The sequence below is a fragment of the Castor canadensis genome, chromosome 7 (genome assembly GCF_047511655.1).
Source record: "Castor canadensis chromosome 7, mCasCan1.hap1v2, whole genome shotgun sequence".
Lineage (NCBI taxonomy): Eukaryota > Metazoa > Chordata > Mammalia > Rodentia > Castoridae > Castor > Castor canadensis.
This window is the reverse complement of record NC_133392.1, coordinates 8615781-8638445: the sequence shown is the minus strand read 5'-3', so window position 1 is coordinate 8638445 and position 22665 is coordinate 8615781. Positions and strand designations below refer to the sequence as shown.

Sequence of the window (22665 nt, the reverse complement as noted above, 5' to 3'; positions counted from 1 at the left end):
CAGGGGTGAAATTAATGGCATCCCAAGGAGGCAGCTGGATAACTTCAGCTAGTGAGTGTACTGCAGGAAGACTGTCCTGCTCCCTTTAACAACTCTGTGACATTTAATTGGAACTTTACTGAGCTCAAAGGGACCTGGTATCATAATGCCATGATCCCAGTGGTCCTGCAGAGAGCACTGCTTTGGACAAATCAGCTCTGGAGGTTGTTGTTTGGCTAATCAAGGAAATTAGAGAGAGGTCTGGGTGTTAGGTAGCATTAAGATGTTCCAATCTGACAGGAAAGTGGAGATTGTTTACTGAAAAAAATCAGATTATAAAACATTATGTGCAGAATGATCTCATTTGGGTGAAGTAAAAAAGGAATGAGATGTACTAAGGTGTTAAAAGTGGAAATCTCTGGGTGGTAGGAATATGGTAATTTCTTTTTTTAATTGTTGCTTGACTGTATCTTCCATTTTCCCAGTGCACACTCAGAGCTTCTGGAACAATGAAAGATATTTAAAAACTAAAAACCCATCAATTTGGGCAATGTCAGTAAATGAGCATGGTGGAAAAGGGTTGTTAACCCAAGGAAAGCATTCCCATAGGCTAATAAGAAAGTGCCCAGGAAGAAATAGATCCTTGGGCATAGGGGGAAAGCAGAACACTCACAAACAAAGAAATGTAAATGACTAGAATATTCGGAAACATTCACCCTCATTAGTAACCAAGGAAATGCAAACTAGAACAAAGGAACAAATTTCTACCCATCAAATTAGCAAGCACTGAAAACAGAAGACCCAGAGCTGAAGTGTGTGTGAAAGTGATGGTGGGCATACCCACTGCTCACCATTGTGGGAGCAGTGAACAGCAAAACCCTGCAAGATGTCCACACTCCTCAATTCTGCTCTGGAATTCTTTCAAACAATAGCAACAACTACAGTTGGGGATGTAGCTCAGTGACAGAGCACTTGCTTAAGATGTGTGAGGTCCTGGTTTCAATACCCAGCACCACATAAAACAAACAACAACAAACTCTGTAATATGAAATATGTGGCACTCATTGCAACATCATTTATAATCCTGAAAAATTGTAACTCCTCCAACCATCCATCATGTAGAGGATGGTCACGTGCATCCTTGGACTGGTGCTCCAAGGAAGTTGAGGTGCGTGAAGATTGGTCTTGTTAGAACATTATGATCCCATCTGAGGAGAACAAACAGGCAAAAGGAAGCATGAGAAAAAGGCAATAAAGAAACACTGGAACGTTAGTACTTCTCCACCACCACTAAGGAGGTGGGACCATGTTAGCTCAGTCCACTTCACTTCTGTATTTCCAAACGTTGATGAATGTCTATTAACTTTGTAGTGAGGAGCTATGGGGAAAAAATCAGACTAGTCACAGTGGCCTTTGGGGTTTGGGAAAGTTGTAAAAGCCCTAGGTGAGTAGGAAGATCAACCACGCCAAGGACATGAACGGTAACCACCAATGTGCTAGTCATTCTCACTGAAGCTTGGGAGCCCAGTAGGAGCTCTTGTCTCCAGAAAAGGGCACAGAAGGCACCCAGGGAAGGAGACCATGCAGAGGAAAAACCTGGGCTGGAAGGTGGACTGTAGCTGAGGCATAGGGAGTAGTCTCAGGGAGGTAAAGATAATTCCCAATGGGCTGGCAGTCAGTCCAGGCCAGAAGCAAAGCCACCTGGGTGTAGGAGTGCCAAGGGGCTTCCAGAGAAGCTTCCAGGGCATCCCAGAACACAGAGCTGAATCACAAGGCTGTGCTCCCTCTTGCCTGCTCCAGACCCAAAGTCCCTACTCCTGTTTCCCTGACGTGCTCCACCTCTGCCACTTTTTGGGTGTATGGCTTCAGGCAAGGGGTTTCCACCTCTTGCTATTAATGTTTCTGTAGGAGACTGTGTTCATTTCCCAGAGCTATTGTTACAAATTACCACAACTGGGGGGATTAGAACATCAGAAATTTATGATCTCCTAACTCTGCAGGCTAGAAATTCAAATTCAAGGTATTGGCAGGCCATGCTTCCTCTGAAAGTTCTAGGGGAGAATCATTCCTTGCCTCTTCTGGTTTCTGGGGTTTGCTGGCAATCCTTGGTGTCCCTTGGCTTGTGGCAGCATCAGTCCACTACCTCTGTTTTGATATGACCTTCTTCCCTCTATGCCTCTTTATGGCAAAATTTCCCTTTCCATATAATGACACCAGGAACTGGATTAATCCAGAATGACCTCATCTTAACTGCATCTGCAAAGGCCCTATTTCCAAATATGATCATATTCTGAGGTTTCAGGGGAACAATTTGTGGGGGTGCAGACACTATTCAAACCAAGAATAGTTGAGGACAACAATCACACCTACCTTTCACAGTCTTTTGAGCATTAAATGAACTGTTTTATACAACACACTGAGAACCACTCTCTGTATATAGAAAGTGCCATCTAAGTGATGATGGTGATTTTTCTTCAGCTGCAGGCTGAAGCTCCTAGGAGCTTCCCCACTCATAGGTAGGTCTCCAAAGATGCAGACTACAGAGTCCACACATAGAATTACCAATTTCACTGTCAGTCAGTCTTCTAGGGCAGCTTCCATTCCTTTTTGGCTGACTTCTTATGCTCCATTATTTCTCACACCTCTTCTTAGCAGGAAATGAAAGGAAGGATGAGAGTGAATGAGGGAGTGATGGCCACCAGGGTGCCTCCTTGGTCCTCTGACTTGCATCTGACCACTCTTTCCTTTATGGGCCACCCTCTCTGCTTCTTAAATTACTATTGCTTCACATTGGCACCTGCTTCCTGCCAGCAGAGGTGTCTCCAGTCTTTGAGAAGCCCAACTTCACCCGGTACCCACAATAAATCAGAGTCATGAAGGTCCTGCACTCCAGAGAGGTGAACTTGGCTGCTTTCTCCCCTGCCATTGATATGCCCTGGGGCCTAGAGGGGATTTGATTTTAAAAATCACCCTTGACCTAACTGTTTCTAACTGAATTTTGGGCAAATATACCTTATACTCTGGATTTCCTTTCGATCCCTTAGGGGCTCACATTTACTATTTTTTCCACCATATATGCATACAGCACAAAGACAATAAACTAAGACAGATTTTTGAATTACACCTAATTTTTTTTCTTTAATAGCCATTCTGACATAAAGTGTAGTGTCCAGTGACTCAGGCAGGAACACTTGGCCCCAGCTCAGCCAGTGTCACAGCCTTCTCTGGAATTTGTTAATGTCGTTAATGTCTAATTAACAAAAGAATGTCTAATTTGTTAATGGAAGAAACCAGACCCCATTTGGAGGTAAACTGATAAGATGTTCACAAGTCTGTGGCTACCACATTATCTACCAGGCTGATGGCACAAACATGAGGAGAAAGGTGGCACTGCACGAAAAGTAGAATGGGCAGCAGGGAAAGAAGAAGTAAAGAGAGTGCCAAGTCCCAGATATCAGCAGGGAACATGAGCTTCCCAGCTCAAGGATACATGTAATACCCTAGTCTGCTTCTAAAAAATCTCTTTTGCTTGAACTAGTTAAAATTGAGTTTCTGTCTATTGCAAACACAAATGCCCCTTATTAAAATAACTAGCTGTATGTTAGTATAGTCCTTCAGTATATCCCTGACCTCTTGAACTACAGATTTTTAAGGCAAAGGAGAAAATTGAACAAATAACTGTAAATGTGACCAGAGTTACAAAAGAAGAGATTGGGCTGATGGGTTTTAATTTGCTTTCTTGGTCCTTGAGGGAAGACAACAATGGTGTGTGTGTGTGTGTGTGTGTGTGTGTGCGTGAAAAACAGCCAAACAATCTTCAAAACAAACAGCTGTGTGCTCAGGCATCCAGGTGTACTGCTCACGTGTTGGTTGATCTCAAGTGCTCTCTGTATCCAGCTCTCTGAGCAAGCCTTCAGTGCGCTTCACAGGGAAAAAGACTGGATGAAGGGCAGATGAGGGTGTTGCTTTCAGACTACAGATGGGTTTGTGCCTGTGGGGCACTGACACGTGACATGTTGCCCACACGGTTGCACATTGACCTGACGCGTGGTCTCCATTCCCACAGAGTAGACAGCGTCTATGGTGCATTCATTTGCAGATAGTGGTATCTATCACCTTGCAGGCACCTTTCAAAAATCTTCCTGGGGCTATTTCTTGCTCACACCCAAATGTGAAGCAAGGCTAATGAGTAAGAAAAAAACCTTCAGGTGTTCTCAATTTGCATAAAACCATTCCATCTCCAGATTCTCGTGTCCTTATAGGCCAAGTTCAGGTCTTCCATCAGACGTTCCCTCTTCCTGGTCAACCAGCATGTCTTTAGCAAGCATCCCTATGGAGAGAATGAATGGATGTTCCATAGCACCACGAATGTAGCTGTTTTATGACTTCTTAGAATTAGCTTGCATGTACAAAATTGAAGTTCTAAATCTTCAGTGAAACTACATTATGAGTTTCTCAGTGAAAATAACACACACACTTGAGAGGGCAAGCTTTCCCCCAGGCTTTCCTCCTTTCTTCTTGGTTATCCCCCAAACCTCACACCCTGAGGATCCCCACCTCAGCCTACATGGGCTTCCGGTAGGAGCTCCGCTCCTCCCACAAGCAAGAGAACATTGATTCCCACTTAGAATTTTACAGCAGCCTTACAAAGACACTATCCCAGTCCAGGGTAACCAAGGTGCTGGTCACGATTCAAGCACAGCTGTGGCTCAACACTAGGGATTTAGCCCTTTTGGGTTCTTGTAGCCAGAGTAGCAGAATGGGTGGGACCAATACAGAGAGTTTATGGGATCAGGTCGAGGTTTGCTGGTCCTTTGTCTGCTCTTGTGTTGTTGTGCTCTGCCCTCAAATCCTGAGGAACGGATGTCTGCAGAACAATTGTCAGGCAGTTTTGTCAACTTCCTTCAAGTCCACTTGGACACAACTGATCAGAACCTGGTATGAGGGAGCAGCCTTGCAAAAAGCCTGCACTCCCAAACTCCACATGTTATCAATTTCCATCCCCTTCTTGAACTGACATAAAGAAGGGCCAGCTCAAAAGTCACTTGGGATGATAAAAGGTGTGGGATTGGAACTAACTGACCCTGATCCAACTGGGCCTACCTTGTCCTCGTGTAGAAAACAGGCCAGTTGCTTGATTTCTCTGAAATTCCTCTCTAAAATGGGGTTGTCAGTGTGCCAGCCAAACAGGGCTCCTGTGACATGGAGTGATGAGCAATGCAGAGAACATCCTGTGTTGGCTGGCACAGAGTGGGACTCAGTAGATGGAAGCCCCCATCCTCCCCTTTTCTGCTTTCATGTTCTTATGGAGGAGAAATTGAGTGTGCTCTCCTGAGAGGACTCTGACTTCCTGAGCAAAGCTGGGAGATGGTTATCTGACTGCTGGGTCTCACAAAGACTTGACGGAGATGAGGACCTCATGAGGCCAGAAGACTGTCTGGGCAAGTCCACCCAGCTGCAGTGCAGGGAGCTCCTCCCCCAGTTGACAGCTTTTCTTCCTGGGTTCATCTAGGGGATCCATTGTGGAGACAGGCCCATCTGGCTTGCCTCTGTAGGTCATCCTGTAATGAATCCTTCACTGTGTCCCAGAGACCCTGAGGTGAACCTACCTGGGAGCAGGAGGTCTCAAAAGGCAGAGAACCTTGGTCACAACCCTGCCTACCTCACTGCTCCCTTGAATGATCAGTGTCAGCAGGAAAGCATCACTTACGGGACTTCTGGTTGACATCTGTGTACACACACATCTTGCTGGCTCAGCACCACTGAGGACTTCCTCTTCAAGAGCTAGACATTGCACCATCCATGTGGAAATGCAGCTCCTTTCCCACACAGCCCAAGGACCACAGGCTGGGGAGGGGATATTGATGTCCTCCACGTGTTATCTTTTCTTTTATATAGAATGAAGTAAGGAAAGATAGATCACTAGCTGGGAACCTGGAAGTGGGGGGTCTGGATTCAAGGTCTCAGGGCTGTGCGACCTTCCTCAGCCCTTAACCCCTACACTTTGGGGTTCTGATTGTCTATCTGTAAAACGTGCGTGCTACAATAGATTCTTCTTAGGGCTCTTTAAGCCTTCTATGACCATGACCCTGATACTATGGGCTTGACTCATTCATGGATTACAGTGGGGGATTGGAGGGGAGAAGGCTGAAGACATCTTGGAGACACTCAAAATCCAGCCTTGAGCCATCCCAGCAACTTTCATATGAAATTAAAGACATCATGTGTTCAAGAAAGGACAGAGTCGCCAACAATAGCCAAAAAGCTCTTGCTACATACAACCCCAACAAAGATGTTTTATGAAAGAAAGGAAAGATGGAAGGAAGAAGGGTGGAAGGAAGGAAGGAAAAAAGGAAAGAAAGAAAGAAAGAAAGAAAGAAAGAAGAAAGAGAGAAGGAAGGAAGGAAGGAAGAAAGGAAGAAAGAAAGAAAGAAAGAAAGAAAGATGTTATTGACAAAATAAACATCTCCCCAATGTTGGGGCTTTGTGCCGACTTGACCAATACCCAGTGTTGGCAAGAATGTAGTCGTCTGCCCTCAAAGCCTGTGATAGCTTTGGCAAAGACCTGGTTGTCTCTCCATCTGACTGCCCCATCTCATCCTCTCCCCAAACTTGGCAGTTGAACCTGCATTTCCCTACATCAAGTGCTGCGGCTCATACCTTGGACCAAACTCTCAGGAGGTGATGATGGGAAGAGCAGATGAGAGTTTAAATCCCAGCTCTGCCTGCAGAGCTGCTGTACCTGCAACACTTAGCCTCTCTGTTAGTTTCTTTATTCATAAAATAGGTGTCATAATATCAAACTGGCTACTTTTGCTGAGCAACTGAGGTAATAGCAATACTTGCAGTGGTCATAGTAATACTTAAAATATCTCATCTTATTGAAGGAATGCAAGACTGGAAGTCAGTATTTTAAATCTTCTGAGTGTTATGCTCTGCATGTGTGGCCTGCCTACTTCTTCATCCAGAAGGTATCCTCTGTCTCAAGTCACTCTTGGTGTCCAGGTGCTGCTCAGCAATAAAAAGTCTGGATTCTCCCAGCTGGGCTGCTGTGTTGGCCCTGAACTCTTCTTCTATACTGTCATTGTGTTCTCACTGGTCATATCAGCCCTTCAGCCAAACTCAACTCAGCTCCCCCACACTGTGGCCTCAGCACAGGGGACAGACATTAGCTCTATCATTTTCATAACAGCTTGGCCAAGAGAACAGTTTGTGTGCTAAGATACACAACCTTTCCACAAGTTCTAAAGACTTCAACCTTGCTGTCCCCCTGCCCTACACAGCCCCGCCCCGTCCCAGATGCCTCTCTCTCAACTCCCCCCCAGAGCACTTGGAGATCATGAAATGATGTATACAAGGCACCAAGGCACCTGAGTGATCTTGTGGCTGCTGAATAAATTCAATCAAAAGTTAAAACCTTCCAGCGAAGAAAAACTCCAGATATTGTCCTCTGTGAATTCTCCATACAATTAAAAATAAATCAGAAGGAGGAGGAACACTTCCCAACTGGTTTTCTCTTTTCTTTTTCTTTTTCTCAAGACAAGTTCTCACTGTGTGGCCCATGCAATCCTCCTGGACTGAAAGACTCAATATTGTTAAGACGACAAGGTTTCCCAAATTAACCTATGAATTCAGTGCCACCTAGTCAAATCCCAGCATGTTTTTTTAAAAAAATTATAACTTAGCAAGCCAACTTAAAATTTGTAGGAAAAATCACTCAGCCTCCCAGGTACTGGGATTACAGGCTGTGCCATCATGGCCAGCTTCTAACTGGTTTTCTGAGGCCAGCATTGTTACTAAAACCAGCTGCATATATTCCAAGGGGAAGTATAGATTACTATCCTGCATGAAGATAGATGCAAAAAGCCCCCTACAAAACATGAGAAAATAAAATATAGCAATGCATGTACAGGACAATATATGAAGACGAAGTGGAGTTTTTTTTCCAGGAAAACAAGGCTGGTTTGACACACAGATCTCCATGAAATTCATCATGTTAAGGTTGAAGAAGAAAATTCTGCATCTCCATAGATGCAGCTGTAAGATTTGACAAAATCATCATCCATTCAGGATGCAAACCACTGGTAAAGGAAAAATAAAAGGAACCTCCGTGGCCTCATACAAGATAGGTCTTGTACAAATCACCTGTAATGAGAAATTGTAATTAATGGTGAAAGACTAAGCATTTTCATCCAAGGCTGGGAATAGGGCAAGGATACCCACTGTCAGCATTCCTCTTATACTATGAGTCCAACCTATGAAATGGGACAACAAAAATGGATCAAAGGCATACATGACTGCTGACATAGAAAATTCCATGTAATCTACAGAAAAGTTCCTGGAAACAGCAAAGAAGTTTAGTAAGTTCTCAGAGTCAAGATCAATAGCAAAATCAATTATATATATATGACACAGATTGTGACAAAAATCAAGTGAACAATAATAGAATTACCCTTTCTTAATGTTATAAAAAGACATTTATGAAAAATCTATAACTAATACTGTAACAAATGCAGAACAACAGAATGCCTTTCCCTTAAAAAATGAGAACAAAGTATCTCTCTCCACCTTTGTTTGATATGGTACAAGAAGTCCTGGCCAGTGTAATGGACGAGAAACGTAAATCATGTAAGTTAGAAAGGTAGAAGTAAAATTGTTATACTCAAGACCAATATGATTATGTGTTCACAAAATCCAAGAAATCTGTGATAACATCCTAAACTCACATATAAAAATAGTAAGTCAATATCCAAATATCAACTGTATTCCTTATGTTGACAGTGAAAGAAGACAGTAAAGTTTACCAAATCATAGTGTATATGATAGCATCAAGAAGCATATTTAGACACAAAACAAAGAGATGGAAGACTAAAAATGGCAAATGTTGCTGAGAAGAATTAAAGAAGATCTCCCCAAACAGAAATATGTACCATGTTCATGGACTGAAAGATTCAATATAGTTAAGATGACAAGGTTTCCCAAGTGAATCTATGAATTCAACACTATTCTGTCAAACTTCCAGCACATTCTTAAAAAATTAGAAATTGGCAAGCCAATCATAAAATTTATAGAAAAAAATCAAAAGAGCTAGAATAATGAAAAAATTTTGAAAAAGAAGAATAAAATTGAGGAACTCATACGAGCTTATTTTGGTACTAGAGGTCTCACTAGGAGTTGTCATACTGCTGTTTATTTTAAAATTTACTATTAAGGGAAAGTAGTCAAGACAAAATAGACTGGTGTCAAGATATACAAAGAGTAAGAGTGTAATAAAGAGTACAGAAATAGAATCACCATAATATAGCCACTGGTTTTGACAAAGCCCTCAAAGTAATTTAATGTAGAAAGCAAATCATGCTCAACAAAGATGCTTAAACAACTATACCGAAGAAAAAAATAAACAAAAGCCATACCTCACACCACACATGAGAATTAATTTGAATGAATGCTTTGTCTAAATATAAAAGTTAAAGACACAAAACTTCTAGAAGAAAAGAAATCTTTGTTAACTTAACTAGGGATAGCAAAATATTTCTTAGCAGAACTCATAAAGTATTAATCACAAACAGGATAGGTTAGATTTTGTGGATATTAAGAAGTTCTGCTTATCAAAAATACTATTAAGAAAAAGAATAGACAAGTCACAGTTTAGAAGAGTATTTGAAACACACAGATCTAATAAATGTCTTGTATCCAAAATTTAACTAAAAACTCATATTACTCAATAAGAAAAATCTGCCTTACTTTAATGCTAGTTACATGGTAAAATTGTACAGATATTTTGGAAAATTGTCATTTTCTTGTAGAGTTAAATATATGTGTAGGAATTAACTGAAGAGAACTAAAATATATGTATATTTAAAAATTAGTACAAGAATGTCCATTGCAGCTTTATTCAGAATATTCCCAAATTGGATCTAACACAGATGTCTATCAACAGAGAATGGAAAAAAAAAAAAAACCACCACCAACAAAAACCCGTGGTCTACTCATACAATCAGTTTCTACTCAATAACAGAAAAAAATTACTGAAATACATGGCAGCATGGGTAAATCCAAAATACATTATGCTAATTGAAAAAAGCTTGATGTAACAGAGCACAGGATGTATATTCCATTCAAATGAAGTTCTAGAACTTGCAAAATTAATCTCTCATGATTAGAAAACAGAACAGTCAGTAGCTGGGGAAAGGGTGGGCATGGATTGACTGGAAAGAGCATGAAAGAACTTACTGGGGTTAAGAATGATGTCTTACTAAATGTGTGGATTACATGGATGGTGTGTTTATCAAATACCTACGACTTTCACATTTCATTATGCAAATCAAAACTTGGTAAGAGAAACTTCTTATAATAAAAAGAGAAAATTGAATCTGCACTGGGAAAGATGCTTCTATTATCAGAGCCACAGCACATGGAACAGAATGACTCAGGTGATCTGATGGCTACTGAAATGCCTCGCCAATGGAGGACGAGGCTGCCAGGAGCAGAGGGGACTGGCTGCAGGGCAAGGATCCCATTCCCATCTGGCTGAGCCACGTCATAATGGCACCCTTTGGTGGGGCCTCCAAGTGCCAAAACCACAGCATCTGGATGGGAGAGTGAGTGACCTGTGCTGACAAGAGGGGTTTGAGCATGTGGACAGGCCAGGATTAGAGAGGCAGTAGATGAGGTCAGCCCTCTTTCTCTTCCTTCCTTCCTTCCTTCCTTCCTTTCTTTTTATTTCAACAGGATCACACTATGTAGCCCAAGCTGGCCTTGGACTTGCTATCCTCCTGCCTTAACTTCCCAAGTAGCTGGAACTACAGGCACACACCACTATGGCCAGCTGTATTCTCCTTTCTGTAATAACTCCCCTTACCTCTGTGCCATAGGTAAATAGTTTAGTTTTTCAAATTATTTTGATTTTAAAGTGCCCCTTAGTACTCATGCAAAATAAAGAAATATTTTTTCCTGCTTTCTAAATCTTACCCTCAGTTTCCCTATGCTCCCAAACCAATTCTACAAGAAAGCATAATTTTCATATCATTAACTAGTTTGACTTTCTCCCCCTTCCCTACACACACACATACACACACAGCCTCTGTCCCAGCAGACCCGTAGGCAGGCTCTCTCCTGAATGCATATGTGGAGCAAGGCATAAAATGCACAAGCCCCTTAGATGTGAGGAGGACCATGAGCTGAGCTCAGGGATTGTTCCTACCAGCGCAGTCAGAGGAGCATGAATGCTCCCCCCCAACACACACCCCCACACAGGCCTTGAAAGCTAAAGTGGTGCATGGGCTCCAGCTGCCACTGCAGTAAAAGGGACTTAATTCCAACCATATGGGGAAAGAAGGCCTTAGGATGCCGGTTTCTGTTCCATTTTCCTGCTCCCCTTACCCAAGTCCCTTGTGCGGCATCCTCAAGCAACCTAAAGTCCCAAGTGAGATCACCTCATCCACCCGCATCATTGCATAGACTGGGGATCTGAGTGTTGAGAAGGGAAGGAATTGCCCAAGGTCATAAGGACAGATAGGGTCAGAAGCTAGACCAGAGCCTCGAACTCATGGCTTCCAGACTAAGGTTCTGTCTGTATCATGGTGCTGCCAGCCCAAGGTCTCATTCCCATTAAAAGTGGAACTCAGGTTAGGGGCTCTTCCAATGACCTGCTGCCCTTATCCTGGGATGGGGCACAACCAGGGTGACTTCAGAATCACCAGTAAAAGGAGGGGTTCTTGCCTTCTGTTGTTCACTAGAAGCATCCTGGGAACAGCTCCCAGGAAGCCCAGTGCAGTCAGATAAAGTCAGGCCCACTGGGAGCAGCCTGCCAGGTGCTCTGATATGCAGATTACAGGAGCTGCGGGATAGACAGAGGAAGTGGGAGGTGTAATTAAAATATTCCATTTTTCATAAAGATAGGGCAGTACAGTTCAGTGATTCAAAGCATGGGCTTTGGGATCCAGCAGACCTAGATGTGTGGTCATGAGCCACAGTTTCTGAACCTGCTATATGGGGGGCTAAGTTAGCCATGAGTCGGTTCAATATATGGTAATTGAGTCTGGCTGTTTGTGAAAATTTAATTTTAGAAGACAATACGCACAATATCCAGAGGACAGTTATGTTTCTGGTTCTGCATCCCTGTGCCTTGAAGGGATTAGAGGGCAGAAGGATGAGAAGGAGGCAGGAGCTGTCCACTGTCTTGGTGCTGATCTCCCTCAAGGGCACAGGTTTCCAAGACTCAGGCTACCTGGCAACTTCCAAGCAGTTATTGTAGGTGAGTGGGGAGGGAAGTAGGACAAGGACAAGCAATAAATGGCTATTCCTAAAAGCTCTAGTCCTGGAGGTACAAGGCAAGTTCCACTGCCCCATGCCAGCTCACAGGCAGGACATGAATAAGGCTAGACATCTTTAAGCCAGAGAAAACCACTGCTTGTGGATGGGTTCCATGTCTCCCACTCTCACACTCATGAAGATCAATCACACACTTCCCTGTTCGGTAGCTTGTTCCAGTTGTAAGTAAAGAAAGAAGTTTCTCTGCCACTGGCAGGTTTAATGAAGTTCTAAGACAAGGTGAAACCTCACTGGCTGGGTGCCTACATATGAGTTCAGTGGACAGAATAGCTCCCTACCTCCACTAAGCAGACCCTAGTAACTCTCCCTCCAATTAACTGTGGGGCAATTGTGGTGTAGGAAATAGAGCCCTAGCCTGGGGGAGGATCTGCATTCTCATCTCACATCTTCCCTAGGCCATTTGAGACCTTGGTCAAGATGCTTCTCTCAAACCTTGACACCAATCCATAAGTGGAGTGATAACTCCCATTCTAGGAAACATAAGTGGAAAATGAACCAATTTGCCTAGCAGAAGGCTGGCCCACAGTGAACTCTCAGACACTGTATTCCTATACTACCCAGCAGCTGGCATCCAGCCCAAGCATCTATTTGGGCAGAGTGGTAGAAGAGGGAAAAGCAGGAGTGGCTGTTAATTGGGCATCATTAGGGGAGCCTGGGGGGACCAAATATGACATCAGAACAGAGTTAGAAAAATTATACATGTAGACCAGGACCACCTCACTTCCTAATCAGCTCTGGGGCCTAGGAACTCTGATTCACTTCTTTGAACCCGTTTCCACATCTGTATGGTGGGGCAAATTCAGTATCTCTTGTATAGAACTGAGTGAGGTAAAGCAGGCAGTGTGTCTGTATCAGAGCAAGCCGTGGATAAGTTTTGTCTCACATTCTGAGTCCGTCAGACAGTGAGGCCTCAGCTTTTCTCAAGAGGTTGCCATCTGAGACCATCTGGCAATATAGTTCCTCTTTCCTCTGACTGGCCCATTACCTTCCATAGATGACCTGTGGGGCCTGGGGCAGCCATGGTCAGGAGTAGCAAATGAGCTGAACAGCAAGCCAATTCTTCTCTCTGATAAAGGGCAAGTGAGCTAGAGGCCTATGACCTATTGGAAGGACTGTTCTGTTAATTCTGCTTACCCAGCATGAGGGATGGGCAGGGTGTCATAAACTGCCTGCCTAGGGAAGGACCACCAGTCTGACCTGATAATGAGAGCAGAGAGAACACTAGACAGCAAGTCAGGTCCTGGTCAACATTCCAGGTCCTAGTTTGTGGCTCCCAGCCAATGTCCTTGGGCAAAGAATGAAAGAATGTCTCCAATGGGGTCTTAGTGTCCTTATCTATACCATGAAAGCATCTGTGGTTTGCTTCTGGAATTCCCAAGTTCTATAAGATCACATGAAGTAGCAGTTGTGTAAATGCTTTGAAAATGGAAACCAGCTGGTGGGCCCAGGTGGAGAAGCTGGCAGTTGTACCCTCAGAATGACTGGCTCCAGGTCATGGAAGCCATCATCTCAATGGGCCTGGCTTTCTGTGTTTCAGTCTGGCACTGGGCTGGCATCCAGGATTTGTGGCCACCCCTTCCCTCCTGCCTTGCTTCAGTTCCACCTGCTCCAGAACCACAACCATGTGGAGTTGCCAAGTCCAAAGGCATTTGCTCAGACACTTTTCCTCATGGAATATTAGGTTCTTGGTCCTCTTCCCTCATCTTGCTCAGATAAAACTCATTTGATTCCCCCAGAGTATGTGTTCTCTGTATCCACAGCACTTGACAGGGCCCATTGAGTTTATATCTGTGTTTCATCTCTCTCTAAAGACAGTGATGGAAGGCCCACTGCAGTTACCAACCTGTCATTGGGAGTGTGTGTGTGTGTGTGTGTGTGTGCACGCGTGCTCAAGAATGTACATAGTAAAGATAGTAGCTTAGTGGAAAGAATGTGGGATTTGTGTCCAAGAGATGTGAATTTATAGCCAATACACTTTATCCTATCTATTGATGCCCACTTGAAAGAACCTTGAACAAACTATTGACCTTTCTGGACCTCTGCTCCTCCACTTAGCAGCACAGACTCATGGTATCCATGCTGAAGAGCTCCTGCAAAGGCTGGAATGACGTGTGCATCCGGCTGCCTCTGTGCAGTCCTGCTGCTGAGCCTCCCTAGGGGCCCAGTTACAGCATTTAATGACTCATGTTAATGCTGTCATCTGCATTCCATCGCTGCTGACTTTTCTCTGGCAGGAAGAAGCTGCTGTGCGACAGTGTGGCTCCCTGGCAGGCACATTTTAGGTCTTGCTGCCCCTGGCCAAGTGGGCTGAATGCTTCTCATGAAGGATCAGGGAAATCTATGTCATCGCCTGGACAGGGCTACCAATGCCTCTCCATTACCCAACGACTGTGACCTCACTGACAAGGTCTAAGTCCATGTTGGACCCGTGTTCAGGGAGGACTGGCCTGGCAGAAGCCAAGGAAGCTGGGGACCTGGTCACTTTAGAGACCAGCCCTCCAACAACCGCACTAAGAGCAGGAAATTTTGTTCAAAGCCAGAAGAAAATGAGCTTCAGTTCCTTAGCAAACTGAGTTGAAATGTTCTGAGTGTTCTGGCATTTTAACCTTTCAATGTTATCTTTAGGAATTCAGAAAGAAATTATCTTCAAAATGATTGTGTGTGTGTGTGTTCACTGTTTTTTTTCTGTTAGACCTTGTTATCTGGTTACCTACATCATTTTGAAGTTACAAAATTGAGGTTCTTTCCAGTTATAGACCAAGGAACCCTCTTGAGAAGGTGACGGAGCACCTTTGGAGTGTGCAGAAGGAGCCAATGTGTGAAGCTGAGTGTCTTGGCTCCATCTTTTACCAACTCTGTCACTGAACCACTTTGGGCTTCAGTGTCTTCATCTCTAAAATATGGACACCACTTAGCTCTTCTTCCTACCGTTCTTACAAGGGTTAAATAAAGGTGCGATCAGACATGTTCTGAAAACCCTAAAGTGCTATAAGTATATTCACTGACATTTGGCATTCTGCTTTTCCTACAAACGCTGGCAGTCCTTCAGTAAGGGTCTCCAGGCCAGAACACCAGCCCAGTGTTAAGAGGATGTGCCTAGGTGACACTTAGGATTCAGCTGCCTCTCTTGACCATTTCCCATCCTAATCACTTGTGGAGCTAATGAAAAAATCAGAATCCCAATCCTTCTGACTTGGAAACCTTAGGTGAGGAGCCCAGGAATTCAAACCTCTAACCAGTATCTAAGGTATATCAGATGTCTCTGATAAACACCAAAATGTGAAAGTTATGGATGCAACTGTTTGAGAAGTATACCAAAAATACAAAACACTATTGTGAATTTCAGAAGTGATGCTTGAGCACCTCATTCCAGGGGCTATTGGTGGGGGCACAGTCTTTGGGAGCAAGAGAAACATATAGGTGAGTATCTCACTGATGTCACATACCAAGAGTCTAATGGAGACACATAGCCAATGCTGAACTCTGTAGGCCATATTGAGGGAACCAAGCAATGAGGAGATTGCTGACATTCTGCTGTCCCCTTCTCTGGGAAGGAAAGCTACAAACACATTATCTTGACTCTTGCTCACCACAGCTCTGAAAGGTAGACAAGGAAACTGAGGCTCGGGGAGATAAGGTAACCCATCCTGGTGACATCACCACTCTGTGATGTCAGTGAGTGGTATACCAATAAATGTCAAACCACAGGCTTAGAGGGTGGGGAGCCCCAAGTTATGGCATTTGCTGGTTTCTATGGTGTAAACACCCCCAGCATAGCCGATTCCAACTACCAGTGTGCTGTGTCTGAAGGTAGGCTGGAGAGAGATACTCACAAGGCACCCCTGGGAACTGCTACGAGCTCTGCTCTATACACTTGTCATTCACTAGAATAGCTGTTAATGGGTTTCACATGTAGAAGTGCAGTGGCCAGAGGACATCTTTTCTCCTGCCCTCCTGCTGCCTCATTGCAAGAGCATTTACAGTGTGCACGGTGCTCTGTAAGGGGAGATAATTAAGAGTGACGAGGAAAACTCAACAGTTTCCTTAGAAAAAATGCCCTTGCTTGGTTTATTTTACCCTGTGAGTTGAACCTTGGCCATGTCAAGTCACCACTGGCCACACCATGGGGCTCCAGGTTAGGATTGTCTGTGCTCAGGACAGGGGCCTTGGGTTGTGCTCATTAGAGGAGGTGGCATCTCACAGAGGGAAAGGAGACTGCAGAAGTTCTGAGAATTGCCACTGGTCTGTCTACCACACACCTCCCTAGAGTGAGGACAAGAAGGCCACAGTACTCTGTACAATTTCCCAAGGGGAGGCTGAGACTCTACGTATCCAGAGTTCCCATGGCCTGGACCAAGTCACGCCAGCCACTGTCCTTCCCCATTTTCTAAAGAGTTCATTAAGTCATTCATGTCCCCTCATAAATTTGAACTTGCTGCCTCACCAGACCCAGAGCAAACAAGTATGAGCACTTTAGGACTAACAGAAGGCAGCTGAGGGAACTTGGTGCAGGCCAGGGCTGCTGCTGGGGCTGGCTGTGGACAGACAGGCCTGCCCAGCAGGGAGAACTCAGATACAGGTCAGATACAGATCTCTCCTGGCTAAGGGCATGTCCAGCGGTGTCCCAGAGAGCCTTGGTGTCCCTCCAGCAGGTCTGAGGATGCTGCTGCAGCTCTGGGTGCAGGGTGATGAGAAGAGGCACTAAGGACTGAGTGCCCAGCAGTGCAGCAGCTGCTGTGGAGACAAACGGGAGAGGACTTGGGAGATATACAGGCTGGTGGCCGTGCAAGACAGAGATGTGGGCTCTTTCCACTCTTAGCAAAAGAAGCCTCCCTGAGCTCCCCAGCTCAGCAAAGAGAGGGAGCAGCAGCCACCCCGGAAGTATGGTTGTGGGACAAGTAGCCTGGGACTCCCCTGGTCAAGATCTAGCCAGACTGGCATTCAGACTGGTGACTGGTGCAGGTGGCACAGAGGTGTGAAGGTACCCAGGCATTCCTCTCTTTTCCCAGACTTTCTTGATTCAGCCTGTCTTTGGCACACACAGGGGACGATGGGAGGATGGAAGGCGGAGAGGGGGAGGGGAGCCACAGGGAGCCAATCGCCCTGCATGGGCAGCCTGCAGGGCTCCTTTCCTCCAAGTGTGTCAGTGTTAGTGTGTGCGCATCAGTGGGGATTTCCATAACAGAAGCAGGCAGATGAGAGAGAGAGAGAGAGAGAGAGAGAGAGAGAGAGAGAGAGAGAGAGAGAGAGAGAGAGAGAGAGAGAGAAGGGAAGGGAAGGAAAGAGCGCATTGGGAAGAACAAGAGGAGAGCAGAAAATTGGGGGCAGGAGAAACAGACGGAGAGCACCGGAGACAGGGAGAAAGGGAGGGGGGGAGAGGCGGAGAAGGGGGAGGGGGGAGCGCTGAAAGGGAGAGCAAGGGAGAACGAATGAGCAGAGAGGGAGGCAGAGAGCAGGAGGGTGTGCGGAGCAGAGACAGAGCTTAGAGGGGTCTGGTGAGGCGGGAACCAGCAGAGACAGAGCTGGTACCACAAGCGCCTGCAATCAAGGATCCCAGGACACTAAAGGCTCGGAGTTCAGCGGCGCACCTGGGCGTTTGGCCGAGAGGTGGTGCGGGGGCCCGGGAATCGGTTGCTTGCCCAGGTGTTCACCCGGGAGGTGGCACGGGCTCCGGGGTGGCTGCGTGTCCAGGTTCCTGCTCCAGGGTGGCTGCACGCCGGGACGCCTGCCCGGGAGGTGGCGCGGGGTTCTGGGGTGGCTGCACGCCCTCCAGGGAGCCATGGTGATAGGGGCTGGGGGTCGCGGGGCGGCGGCGCCGCGGAAGAGCTGAGCCGGTGGCCGTGGGCTGCGCCATGGCGGCGCGGGGTTGCTGGCCCTGAGCGCCGGTGGCGGGCGCGCACCATGAACTCTTGGGACGCGGGCCTGGCGGGGCTGCTGGTGGGCACGATGGGCGTCTCGCTGCTGTCCAACGCGCTGGTGCTGCTCTGCCTCCTGCACAGCGCCGACATCCGCCGCCAGGCGCCGGCGCTCTTCACCCTCAACCTCACGTGCGGCAACCTGCTGTGCACCGTGGTCAACATGCCCCTCACGCTGGCCGGCGTCGTGGCGCAGCGGCAGCCCGCGGGTGACCGCCTGTGCCGCCTGGCAGCGTTCCTCGACACCTTCCTGGCTGCCAACTCCATGCTCAGCATGGCCGCGCTCAGCATCGACCGCTGGGTGGCCGTGGTCTTTCCGCTGAGCTACCGTGCCAAGATGCGCCTCCGCGACGCCGCGCTCATGGTGGCCTACACGTGGCTGCACGCGCTCACCTTCCCCGCCACGGCGCTCGCCCTGTCCTGGCTGGGCTTCCACCAGCTCTACGCGTCCTGCACGCTGTGCAGCCGGCGACCCGACGAGCGCCTGCGCTTCGCGGTCTTCACTGGCGCCTTCCACGCGCTCAGCTTCCTGCTCTCCTTCGTCGTGCTCTGCTTCACGTACCTCAAGGTGCTCAAGGTGGCCCGCTTCCACTGCAAGCGCATCGACGTGATCACCATGCAGACGCTTGTGCTGCTGGTGGACATCCACCCCAGGTGAGAAGCCAAAGTCAGGGTCCCCGGGGAACAGGGCAGGGAGTCGGTGGGAGTAGGAGGTCCCAGCGGCCAAGGTGGGGCAGTAGGAGAACCCCCTTTCCACTGAGTTGCATTTCCTCCTCGGGACAAGGATGAGCCAGATCTTAAGCAGGTGCTTAGACTCTCAGCAAAGCAAGGCCACGGGAAATGTGGGAGAGGTGACCATAAGTCACTTTAAGAAGCACCAGGGCAGAAATCAGTCAGAACTTCCCTGCCTTCCTTCCTTATGCTCATCACCTTTAGCTTTCCCTTGAAATGATGCATGCATGGGAAGACAGCGGCTTTGTTCACTGTTTAAAAGGTTTGACTCCCTCCCTGAGGGGTGCTTAGAAGCTTAGGAAGCCCTTAAGAGCTTGTCATAATGAAGGTGCTAATCTGAGTCTTTCCTCTCCCATGTTTGGCTCTGTCTCTGTCTCCCCATCCTGTGTGTGGTGGTCCTCATCAGATGAAATCGGGCTACACCTTCCCCTGTGCTGGGCTTGGAGAAATGCCTCCCCATAGAGCACTGTCACGTGTCTCTGAAGCCCAGAGACCCTTGCAGAATGAGCTGCCACCTCCCAGGCTCCTGGGACTAAACCTGCTCATCCACCCCCATCCCCACCTGCCTGTGGTTTCTCAGGATGGCAGAGGAGGGCAGGCAAGCATAAATACCTGCTAGGAACCCCTGCTATTCCAGGATTCCCTTAGGGAGAGAAGGAGAAAATCCTTAGCTGAGCTGTCCTGAGCTTACCTCCACTTTCCTCATGAGAATGGAGAGTGGGGTGGCAGTGTTTCTGTGGACTCTACTGGTTTACATCTTGGAAAGCAGGCAACCCCCCTGCAGCCTGGGGCTCTAGATAAGGGCTTTGGTGTCCAGGCAGGCAGAGAGCCCTGGAAGGCTTTAACCTTCTATCACCATCCATGTGAGCAGAGCCCTGGAGCCCAGGGAACCTTGGCGTGGGGGACAGAGCACAGTAGCTGAGTGTGATGTCTATCTCCAGAGTTGAGAGCAGATTGGAGGTATCAGCCTGAGCAAGGGCTCCTTGCTGGGCTTTCCAGCTATGAAGAATAACAAGCAGCTCTTGAACTCCACTGTGCCTGCACACGGAAGGGCACAGACATGTGTGTCCATTGTTCCCCTCCCAGCAGCCACCCCTGATTGCACGGTGGACAGCCTTCTCACCACACAATCGTCTTCTGCACAGAATCTCATACAAAATGTGCACACATCAGCTCCAGCTGCCTGTGTCTGTACACAGATCAGTGTCATTTCAGGAAACATTCTGTAGTCACACTTGTAAAATTATTCCCCCTTCCCATTACCCTTCACTTTAGAAGTGGCATCCCCGGGGCTTGGCACTGCTGGCCAGGACTGCTTGTGGAAGATGCAGGAATATATTGTTTAACTCCAGGACTTGAATCCTAGAAAGGTCCCTCTCTCCGCAGTCTCTCAGTGGAGGAGGGTGAACTGGGAGAGAGACCCATTTTTATTCAGACCAATACAAAACCCATCCTTGCTCTTGACTTGCAGAGAAGCAGGCGGTGGCTCCTTTGCAGCCCATTTTAGCATGTGAGTCTGGTTCCACTCTTGCAACTCTCTCTCCCTAACTCTCGGCCAGACACTGCAGAATCCCTAAGGGGCTCAGGAACAGAGGCAACGGCAATGCTAGCAGAGACCCTTCCTCTATGTCCCCAGGCTATTTTGAGGAACCCCTGCTCCCAGCACCCAGGGTCTTTCAGGGCCACAGAACAGAGTCAGCCTCGTTGGAGAAAGGCAGGGCTGCAGGCAGAGATCCCCATCAGCCAGTTCCAACAGGTCCCACCTCAGCTCTCTGGGGGTATGGAATGGTGGGCTCCTCAGTGAACACAAACTTGTCCCAGGGAGCCTGGTCCCCAGTGAAGGAGAGTGTGGGGGTGGGCTCCACAGAAGGGGATAGCCAGTTCACAGGGGACTCCCTGACAGCCAAGCCACACTCTTCCTCCATACAAACGAAAGGCTGCAGAGCCAGCTCTGTGGGCTGTACCTGATCTCAGGCACTAGGTCTCCTGGTGCCAAGAGTTTGTATAATCTTAGGGTGCTGGTCCCAGGTCAGTGGAAGCCAGGCTTCTTCCTCTGGACACTAGTGGCAGCAGGCAGTGTCTGTGTTCACTGGAAGGTTTTCTTAGATACCACACTGATGGCTTTCTGGAACTTTCCCTGAGGCCCAGCATGGCACTTGCCCAGAAGCTCCTGTTCTTCCTGCAGGATGTTTAATGGGATGAGTAGCAGACTTCCCCCATTTGCTTCAACCATCCCAAAACAGCAGGGACCCTGGGCAGCACCCCGTGCTCCTGACTTCCTATAGTCGCTTCTTGAGTTAAATTTATGAAGCAGGTTGGAGTTTCCAAAATCTGGCACACAATTGGCCCTCCACCTGCCCAGTACCCATGGGCAGTTCTCCCCAGCCACAGATGCAGACCAGCTACAGCCAGACCTCTCCCTGGTGCTCCCAGGTGTGGTGGAGCAGGTGGGGCTGGGCCCTGGCTGCAGGTGCCCTGCTCTTCTCAGTCTGGCTTATCAGCTTAGGTAGACGATTTCAAAGATGCAGGATGCTGATGAAGAGGAATCATCTAGATCTTCCTTCAAGTGTCCGTGAGGTTGGCTGGGCCTCCCTGTGTCCTGTTGACATCCTTTGAACATGGCCACAGAGAAAGGCCCTGTGCTGGCTCTGCAGGGTGTCAGACAGTGGCTCAGTAGACAGAACCTCACTGTACCCTGACTTTACAGAGGAGGAAATTGGGAGAGTCCGGGAATGGAGGCACCTGCCTAACTTAGTGGGTCTAGAAAATGGCTTAAGCTCAGCTCCACACCCTGGCCTGTCCCTGAGATTATAGATGGAGAACCAGGCAGACAACACTTCACAAACTGTACATGTGGATGTTTAGAAGTTCAAAGTTAAGTTTACAAACTGTTAAATGAAATCATTTGTCCTCCTACCTTGGCAAATACACTTTTATAATTACCTACAAGGCAGAGTTCAGGTTTAGAATGCTCAGTCTCCTTGGAGACCAGCCTCATACATGCTGGGGAGAACCGAGCAGCTCACCTGCCTCACCTCCCCACCCTGGATCTACCCAGCCCTGCAGGGGCCTCCCTTGCTCCAGCCCCACATTGCATGTTGCACAGCCACGTGCCGTGTACATGTGTTGCTCACAAACACCCCGCCTTAGGCCTTGAGCCTAGCACATAGCAGCACAGCCCACCCTCAAGGCCAGGGGAGATGCCTGGGTATATTTCTGAAAGCAGGATCCAGGCATTTTGGGGGGAGGGGGACAAAGAATTCTCTGTTGCAGGCAGTTAGAATTTGGCCTGATGGGCTCCAGGCAGGCAGTCCCTCAGCCCCACGGAGTGTTCATTATGCAGGGAGAGATGTGACTCTCCCCACATGTGGAGTCAGGTAGGGACCACTCTTGCTAGATCTGAGGCCAGGCCTCTCACACCAGCATGCTGACCCAAAACTGGGGCTCTTTCCCACTAACAGTGAGTTTAAAGCCAGAAAAACCAATGCAGGTCACTCTGTGAGCACACAAGATGGGTTCTGGATGGACAGTGGGTCGTCCGGGATCACTCAGGACCCAGTCCCTTTTCAGAGGACAGGGAGGTGTCTGCAGCTAGAAGGTTTCAGCTGAGATCACCTCATCTACTGACTTTTCAAACATCTCAGAATCAACCCTCCTTTTGCCCTGCTACTGACGCCTCCTGGTGAGCCTCACTTCAACCCATGAT

The 22665-nt window shown here is 47.4% G+C and overlaps 1 protein-coding gene across 1 annotated transcript in view; it reads left to right on the top strand.

Annotated features, from left to right (window-relative positions):
• Positions 1 to 17711: 17711 nt before the first annotated feature.
• Gpr26 (G protein-coupled receptor 26) overlaps positions 17712 to 22665 on the top strand; it is a 29259-nt gene continuing 24305 nt past the window's right edge. Inside the window, exon 1 of the mRNA XM_020171809.2 lies at positions 17712 to 18881. Coding sequence (XP_020027398.1) covers positions 18214 to 18881 — 668 coding nt within the window. The 5' untranslated portion in view covers positions 17712 to 18213. The remainder of the gene's footprint in view (positions 18882 to 22665) is intronic.